The sequence below is a fragment of the Buceros rhinoceros genome, unplaced genomic scaffold (assembly GCF_000710305.1).
Source record: "Buceros rhinoceros silvestris isolate BGI_N320 unplaced genomic scaffold, ASM71030v1 scaffold29478, whole genome shotgun sequence".
NCBI classification, from domain to species: domain Eukaryota; kingdom Metazoa; phylum Chordata; class Aves; order Bucerotiformes; family Bucerotidae; genus Buceros; species Buceros rhinoceros.
The window spans coordinates 8,395-17,338 of record NW_010425647.1 but is presented as its reverse complement, the minus strand read 5'-3'; the positions used below and the strand labels follow the sequence as shown (position 1 = coordinate 17,338).

At 47.1% G+C, this 8,944-nt stretch overlaps 1 protein-coding gene across 1 annotated transcript in view; it reads right to left on the bottom strand.

Annotated features, from left to right (window-relative positions):
• Positions 1-4,334: 4,334 nt before the first annotated feature.
• LOC104497921 (cytochrome P450 2K1-like) overlaps positions 4,335-8,944 on the bottom strand; it is a 6,791-nt gene continuing 2,181 nt past the window's right edge. The window contains exons 2-9 of the mRNA XM_010141230.1: positions 8,534-8,696; positions 8,202-8,351; positions 7,756-7,916; positions 6,941-7,114; positions 6,264-6,405; positions 5,525-5,712; positions 4,903-5,044; positions 4,335-4,522 (exon numbers count right to left, since the gene is read on the bottom strand). Of these exons, the coding sequence (XP_010139532.1) occupies positions 4,335-4,522; positions 4,903-5,044; positions 5,525-5,712; positions 6,264-6,405; positions 6,941-7,114; positions 7,756-7,916; positions 8,202-8,351; positions 8,534-8,696 (1,308 nt within the window). The remainder of the gene's footprint in view (positions 4,523-4,902; positions 5,045-5,524; positions 5,713-6,263; positions 6,406-6,940; positions 7,115-7,755; positions 7,917-8,201; positions 8,352-8,533; positions 8,697-8,944) is intronic.

Sequence of the window (8,944 nt, the reverse complement as noted above, 5' to 3'; positions counted from 1 at the left end):
TCGGAAGAGGAGTTGGACCAGGAGGAAATTTAAAAGCTGAGTATTTATAGCCAGTTGAAAAATAAAGTACAGCTAGTAATACTGCTGCACACAGCAGACAAATTAATGTAGGATCAGAGATAAATGAAATTAAAAAAGACATTTTTTTTAGTAATAATCTGTTTTTTGGGGGTTAGAAGCAATAAAAATGCAGTGGCGCTGTTTCTGCCAGCTGGCTTTCTGTTTGCTCTCTGCGATTGCTACAAGCACTCGATTCTTATTAAGGTTTGTAGAGTACCTAAACAAATACTGCATACTCCACCCTCTTTAAACACCTCAGAGAATGTGGTCTAAGCAGTTTGTAAAGCCTGTCCAGAAGTAAAGAGAGTTTCAAATTACAAACCCCTGCATGTGTGTGCAAGAACACATACATGGGGAAGGTGCTTGGCATTCCTCTGTAACCTCTCTTCCCCCGGAGACCTCGCGGTCCCTTATTAGCAGGGCTGTGACCCTCCAAACGCTCTGCTGACACGGGCAAATACGAAGGTTTCCTTGAGCCCTATCAGAATCCTCCAGATTCAGATTTGGGTTGTGTTTGAGATCTCTGTGTTATAGAGAGAAAAACAGTATTGTTATGGGTGACTTTAGCTTTCCTGATGTCAAGTGGACATCCACGGCTGTTAATAGTGGTAAATCCTCTGTGACCCTGGGGGTTGTAGCCCATAAACTTCGTCATAAAGTCAGCTCTGCACTGCCCGGAAGGGATGCGATTTCAGACTCTCTGTCTGAAGTTGAGGACGTGTAGTAGCTGGCCTTGGAGAATTAGCCTAGTTCAAGTCATCATGAGTGGATTCACGTGTGGAATGGAAAGACAAAATTAGCTTTGAAACTTCTGGGAGGATTCTTCATTTTGTAGGAGCAGCTTCTAAGAGATAGAGGGAAGGAGTTAATGAAGCCAGCTGACCTGGCAGGCTTCAGAAGGGGAACAAGACAGGAGAATGGGATTATTTTAAGTCACAGATACTAAACACCTGGAGCTTGCATCCCTCATAAAGGTTTAAATATTTTACAGGAAGAATTGAGATCTACCTGGTTGAACAGTGGTTTTCAGGAGGATATTGGGAATAAACAGTCAGTGGAATGAGATTGTTCAGGCAAGAGTGAGCTTTCTTGCACGATCAGGAAGTGCAAGGATGAAGGTACATTTATCCAAAGGTTAGATCGTATAAAGGCTGTTATTCAGCAAACATGGGTCCTCAGCCTCGCAAACGCACAGAAGGTAGGGAAGGAAGTGGAGATGTTACAGCACGAGTGCCCAGAAGCAGAAGCAGCAAGTGTGTTGCAACATTTCGGGGATTATTTTTTTTTTTAATTAGTTTCCAAGAAATGGGCTGGAGGCAACGACTTCCCCCAGAGCATGCCTAGAATGACTCAACCCTGCCTGCTCAAGTGAGCGAAGAGGGGCTGTAAAGACAGGCAAGAAGGATCAGGGCTGGCACAGGGTGCAGAGTGTGGGCACTGCGATGAGAACTCACGATGGCACGTGCTCTGCGCCCTGCACCGTGTTGTTCTGCAGGGTTTTGTCTGACCAGCAGCACCCTGCAGTGTGAAAGGTACGTGTTGCTGCCGCTCTCCTGGTATTTCATCTTTGCCCTGGGAGCTGCTGAAATCATGAAAAGGTCTTTCAGAAAGAGACTCTGAAAAGCCAGGGGAGTGTATGGGTTTTTTTTTAAACCAGGCTCTGAGTGCAACGCATTAAAATGACAAAGGTGAGTAAAGCTCTTGCAATGACAAGAAATTCCTGTCTCAGTAATGTGTCTGGTACGTGTTTCGCTCCAGAGCGGAGCTGCTACGTGCTCCCCTGCCTGAGCACACAGAGGGAGCACAAAACACCTGCCAAGCGCTGACATGGCTCTGGGTGCATTCCTGGGGCAGCCAGGCCCCTCAGGGTGCTCGCAGCCGGGTTGTCCTCGGTCCCTCCTGCCCACGTGGCAATCCCCTTGCCATGCCATGGGAACCAGGTGGTGCTGGTGAGGTCATGGAGCATGGGCATCATCCACCGACCCCTAAGCGCAGCCACTGCGCTGCCAGCTTGCCAGCATGGGGAGAGCCAGGCAGTAAAGCACCAGCCCTGCATCCTTTAAATTAACTTAAAGCCCCCCAAATCTCTGTGCTAGTTCCATTCTAGTCCAGTGATGCATCCAGGACCGCAGCCCCAGAAAGCTCCTGCTGGGTTTTACTGTGACAAGTTCCTTTTCAGCAAGGGCAGGGGCCACAGGAATCGCCGTAAGAGGCCACATCAGAGAGCTATCCAGAGCCATGGCCTGTCTCAGACAGCAGCTGTGATTTTCTGGAGTTAGAAACACAACTGTTTCCTTTGAGCTCTTTGTGGCTGTGAGTATCGCTCACTCTGCATTCTGAACCTGTCCTGGCCACATGCTGCCCAGGGATTCCTGTGCTCACCTCTCTAGCGTGGCTATATTAAAGGTGGTGCAGCCCACCTTCATCAGTTCGTCACAAAATCAACTTCATCCTGCAACGCCAGATAGATCAACAGCAGCAGAGCAAAGTATTTGTTTATTAAGCAGGAGATAAGGTCAGGCTTGCAGTAGTTAGACTGCAAATAGAGCAACAGCAAAACAAACACCAGCGAGCAGAGCAGCGAAGGCTTTCTTGTGGCGTCGCTTGTCAGACTCCTGGAGATGGAAGCGGAAGCTGGAGCTGGCCCTGTGGTACAATGGATGGACAAGTGCAACAGCAGTACAAGCACAGCACAACTATCGGAGAGCTGCCTTTAGCTGCGTTATCTAAAGCTAGCGTGAAGAGTCAGTGTCTTGTCAAAGCCCACCCTGCTTTGTTATCCCGTCATATTCTCCTCCTCCTTCCTTTCCTTCCATTTGCAGCACAGATCAGCTTTAGATGACAGCAGCTTTGGTTCTGTTTTATAGTCTTACCATAACTGCCCCCTCAGCCTCTGTAACTTGCTGTTTCTCCCTTTTTTCTTTCCATCCTGCCTTTTCTGCCTCCAAACCAACACAAAGGCATCTGCAGTGACTCACTGCTCCTTGACCCACATGTGGTTTCGTGCCTCTTTCACAGCACACAAAGCAGCCTCCTCTCTTGTACCTGTATAGCCGTTCACGCTTCCCTCAAGGGATGCAGCCTTGCCGGTACGGCTGGTTGTTCCTACCCCTAATGGCTGCTACATGAAATAAATCATTAATCGTAGTAATCAAACAGCTGCTCTAGGACAGGTCTCTGGTACCTGGTTTGAATTAGGAGCCTGTGGATAATGGTTCCCCCTGCAGTCAAAGAAAAGAGTGAGCCACTCAGACCTTACAGCGGTTGAATCACCCACTGAAGGACCCTCTCTCCCTGTGGAGGGGAGAGAGGATCGAGGACCCTCTGGCTCCTAGGGTGCAAATGGAGAAGAGGGCTGAGCCTCTCCCAGCTCTCTGGTGGGAGCGTGGCAGACCTGCTGCCCCACCCCAGGCTGCATCACTCTCACACCGCCTCAGGCTTAGGTCCAGTTTTAGCCACGCTGATTCAGAAACTCTTCGCTTTCTGTGGCTGGTCGTTTCCTGCCAGTTTAGGGATCTAAGATGGCCCAGTAAGCAATAGGACAAGCGTGAGAGCCAGCATGCATCCAGGAAGGTGAGGGAGTGGTGGAAGTGCCTTTCTCAGCAGAGGCAGAAGGCTGCTACATCGGCCCCGTCATAAACAGGCGCTTCAGCATAAAGTGCCTCGTGTGAGTTGGAACGAACCCACTTCCCAAACCACTTAGATGTTTCCTGATAACCGTCCTGTGCCTGGCTCTTGGCATCAGCCCATGTTACACCCTCGTATCTGGGACTCTGTAATAAAGATAAGGCAGGTTGTATCGCACAATGGAACCTCAGTCTGAGGCTCAGCTCAACAACCATCCTGGGAGGATTTCTAGATCCATTAAATGTCTGTTGTCTCCAGCTGGGCCATCGATAACCAGCTCTGCTCTAGAGCTTGGACTTTGAGCTGAGAAATTCCCCATGGAGGCTCTCAGGGGAGAGCCTCTCCTGGGTTACAACTATAGAGGGGGCTTGAAGCCATTTCATTCTTACAAACAGCCCTGAAAACTGCATCTCTGGCGTGCTGTTCCAGGAGCAGATCACACTGAGAGCAGCACTCAGGGCTGTCTGAAGGGTGTGCATTGTACAGACACCGCGAGAGCTGTTAAAAGGAATGGCATGAATGAGAGAAAAATCGCAGTGCCCGGCGTCTTCCTTCCCCTAAAGCTCAGGTACAGACAGCTTTCTTCCCCTGTAACTAGACTTGCTTTCAAGCTTGAAGTGTTCACTACTCCAGCTCATGTCTTCTGATCATTCATAGGGCACAGCACAGACCAGGTGAGGCATGGGGTTCAAGGTGAAGCCGACATCAGCTGTGAGATCTAGGTCTGACTTATCCATTCCTGGAGGGGGCTGGAAAACAAATTTGCGGAGCAAGCCTGCAAAGAAGAGGAACAGCTCCATTTTGGCCAGTCCTTCTCCAAGGCAAGCCCTTCGTCCTGAAAACAACCAGGAGAGAAGTAAATGATCAGCGCTGTAACTGTTGGTGATGATGTCTGAGACCTCCTAAACTGGATGTATGGTCTGTAAGAGCCAGCTGCTGAGGTAGAAGATTTTTCCTTCTTTCTCTCTGTATGTTACAGGTGCTGCTGACTTGGTCTCAAACCCCACAGAAGTGTGTGGTTATGTGAGGCCACTCAGTGACTATGGCTAAATGAGTATCTCCCAGATCTTCAAGGAAGAGGTGATTACCTACAGCAGTGGTGGACAGGACAAATGATCAGAAGTTCCTTCTCCAATGTTCTGTGTCCTTTTCAGGACTCAGTGGGAACTCTGCTGTTAGCCCAGCCCCGGGTGGTCCAGGCACTACCCCTCTCACCTACGGAGAATGGAATAAATGCCTCTCTCTTTATGAAGTTCCCATCAGCATCCAGGAAGTGGGAAGGGTTGAACCGATTCGGGGTTTTCCAGTGCAACTCATCATTCAGAGCGGAGGTCAGCAGCGGAATGATCTCTGTACCCTGTAAGGGATCAAAAGAAACTCACGGTAGCTGTTTAGAGAAGATCACTTTCTAGTCGAGCCAGGCAGCTCGACATTGTTCTAATGTAAGAGGCAAATAAGACTGAGCCATGGCAAATGGAACTGGGAGATGCTTCCCTGCCCCACTGTGGCTCTGCTCTCTTTTTTGACCACAAAACATTCCTTCCTTACAGAGTTGGGTCTTTCAAGAAAGATGCTGAAGTAGAGGCTCCACATTTGGCATAAGAGATTCAAACCAGAGTGATTTAATTAGACTCTCTGGTTATTCTGGATTCAAAGAGCTGTTACAGACCCCAGTCCAGCACATGTTTATAGCAGCTATTTTGGATCCAAGACAAAAGATCACATCATACATTAAACCACGCATCCCTGTGTCTTTAGATTTTTGTATTTTTGTTGTCTGCTTTAAATAAAATTGTATGAGATCTGTACAGTGTTAGCTGGTAGCCTCAGAGCTCACCTTAGGAATCACGTAGCCTCGGAAATTCACATCAGTAGGAGTTGATCGTGATACACCCATTGGGACAATATTGGCAAACCTTTGTATTTCATGTATCACTGCCTCTGTGTAAGGCATTTTTTTCCGATCCTCCAACTTAGGCAGCTCTCCTGGTTCAATGACGTGGTTCATTTCTTCCTGAATCTTTCCTTGGAGGGAGGAAAGGATTAAAAAGCTGATAACCCTCTTATCTTGCAAACAAAATGTCATCTAGTTTGGCCAAGATGAAGAAAAGGGGGAAACTTGAGGGGTATTTGGGGAGAGCAGAAGTGGGTAAGTCAGGGCATGGAGTGGTTCTTTCAGGTTTGTTGTTGAGCCAAGGGATCTTGAATGGAGTCACTACAGGATACCCCGTGTCTGGTTCTGATCACACACCTTTGTTACCCCATGACCTCCAACAGAAACCAGATCAGATCAGCTCCTGAAGAGACTTTTAGTGACGTAAGCCCATAGCCTGCAGGAGAATAACGACGGGGGAGCTTTACTGTAACTGTAGACTGGCTCTTAGCCTCTCCCACTTGGCTGGGCTGTTTTATTGCAATCCAGCTGAATAAAATTCCTTTGTAAAGTCAAGGGTTGTTATCGCTCTGAGTACTCAGAATAATTACTCTAGACAACACTGAATGAGTTCCACTCCCTCCTACAACCAAAGCCTTAAGCATGCAACTGTATATTGTACAAGACGACTTCTCAGCCTTACTCTGAATTTCTGGGTATTTCATCATCAGAAGAAGACCCCAGCGCACAGTCGTAGAAGTAGTCTCAGTCCCAGCAGCAAAGAGGTCCAGGGTGGAAAACAACAGGTTTCCGTTGTTGAACATGGTATGGGGTTTCTTTGATTCCTTCAAGACATACAGGTAATGGCTGTGAGTTCTACAGCGAGTGAAACTAATACGTGACTGTGTTGCCACCATTTTTATCTGCATTTTAGCTTTTTGTGACTTCATACACTCTGGGAAACGAAATGTTTATCGTTTTAGCATTAGGACCTATGCTGTATAGATTTTGTCTGGTCCTAAGCATATGTGTAATCTCCAGGTCTAGCTATTAGATTAGTTGGAAATTAGTAACTGCAATAAAGCTTATCACTGTACCGTTCTTGCAGGAAGGTCTGGGATGATGTTCTCATGTGTGCTGAGTGGTTACCTATTGCACCCACATGGGACGTCTTAACAACTAGATCCCTTTAACTAGCAGCTTCAGTGGAGCTATGGAGAGCGAGTACAGCACAGCTCACTGTGAGTATGAGCTTGGATATATTCTGCTCACTGCAGGTCTTCTGTTTCCACTCACTCCCACTCCCTGACAGATGGTCAGTCCTAGTACTAAGTCAAAGCTAAGAGAACAGAAAGACTCTGAGACTTAGCTTTAAAGCACCTGTTGTTGCTTCATCAGAAAGGCATCAACAAAGCCTGTTAAGTCATTTTCATTAAACTCCTCTTTGTGTTCCTCAAAGAGCTTCTGGAGGAAAGCGCTCAGTTCACTGATGTTTTGTAGCACAGTCCTGGAAGCTCCAGAGAGAAATCCAAGGAATGGGTAGAAATTATATAACTGTGGAGCAAGAGAAGGCTTCCTGTTAATTTGCATTTTGAACACATACTGGTATCTGAAATCACTGCCGGTCCTTTGTCCCATGCCCTGTCATTTCAGGCTGTAATTCCCCCACATTCGTTTGTACAGTACAAGCAGCTATGAATTGCTGCAGAAATAGAGTGTTCTCTCTGTTGGACCTCTGCATGGGTCCTTGCCATGAATTTTGGGAGATTCAGCAGCTTAATCTTCTCTCAGGGCTTCTGGCTGAGTAGGTGGTGGGACAGAAGGTCTCAGATGTGAATGTGAATATGAGCTTTGTACTTATTTCAGGGAAAGCCCTCAGGTGTGTCACATCCTGTAGCAGCAGAAGGGTCTTGCTCCACAGAGAGACAGTACTGCTATTGCACGGTGCTTTCCAAGCCAATTGGCTTAGGCTCAGCATCAACCTAACCCAGCTACACTGTTCCTGGCAGCTGGACTGAGCACAGCGTTGCAGTATGTCGTATGGACATATGTGCTGTCGGGAGAAAGGATGGGTCTCACCCCCATCATCCCGTGAGAGGTGCACATCTTCAAGGACACTACTAGCTGCCCTGCCAGACATATATCCCACATATCCCCCACAACCACTCACAGCTAAAACATAGTCAAGCTCTTACCAGCACCGTAGGGGAGCCCAACAGCTTAGTATTTTCATTAATCAGCTTCAGCAAAGTTAGAAATACAGGATCATCATATTCAAACCTCTCTCCAAACAATATAGAGCAGATGACATTGGATACAGCGTTGTTGAGTATCATCTTCGTATCAAACAGCTTCCCTGTATTTCAAGCAGTGAAAACAAATGATGATGTGATTATGCTCATTTTGGTTTGGTTTCCTATGGAAATGTAGTGTTGAGCTCCCAAAGGAAAAATTATTCACTACCCAGAATGCATAGCAAGGAACCCGGTTTCAGTGTTTTAAGGCCTCGACTTAATGACCTACTTCAGCATATGCTGAACTTTAACCACGAGATACCATTTGCTCAGAGTTAAACTTCCATTAATCTTTATTGTTCTGCTAGACGTGTTTTCTGTCTCGGGATTCAAGTCTTGACACTCACCACAATAGGAGTCAAAATATTTAATAAGGGAATTTACTTCCTCCAGGATTCGGATCTCAATGGTTCTCTTTCCCATTCCGAAATCTCGCAGCGTGGACAAGGTGAATCTCCTCATCGTTTTCCATAGCTCTCCATGGCTGAATGCTATGCCTAAAAGAAAGGTGTAACATCTTTATGTTACCTGTGGCTAATAAACATTTGTAAGGGCTTCTTACACCTGGGTACCAAAGCTGCTTGATGCTCGGTTATATAAATGAAAAGCAATCTGTAAGAGGGTGCTCTCTGCTGTGAGAATATAAGAAACATAGCCAAGCAGCCAAAAGGTCGCTTACCATTTCCTTGCGTCATTTTCCTAAATATGGGTATTTCTGCCCTCTCTCCAAATTCTTCAGCATGATTTAGAAGAGCATCCTTGATGGTTTCGTATCCAGCCAGTACAACAGCTTTCCTGGGTCCAAAATGCACAGTGAAGACATTGCCGTGTATCTTGGAGAGCTGTCAAGGTGAATAAATGTGGTCATTCAAACCCAGATCTGGACCCAGGTGCTAGCACTAGCCACCTTAGGTGGTTTCTAGCTCAAAAGGAGCCAGCCAGCCCTGCCCGAAGTCTCCAGGCGCTGCCTCAACGCAGCTAATGAGCAAGAGCTATCAATTTTCAGCATCGCTGCTTGCGCTGTTTGCACAACAAGGTGTCTGCTATCGCTGCTCCTATCAGAGAAGTCAGTAAAATGCCCTCGCATTCC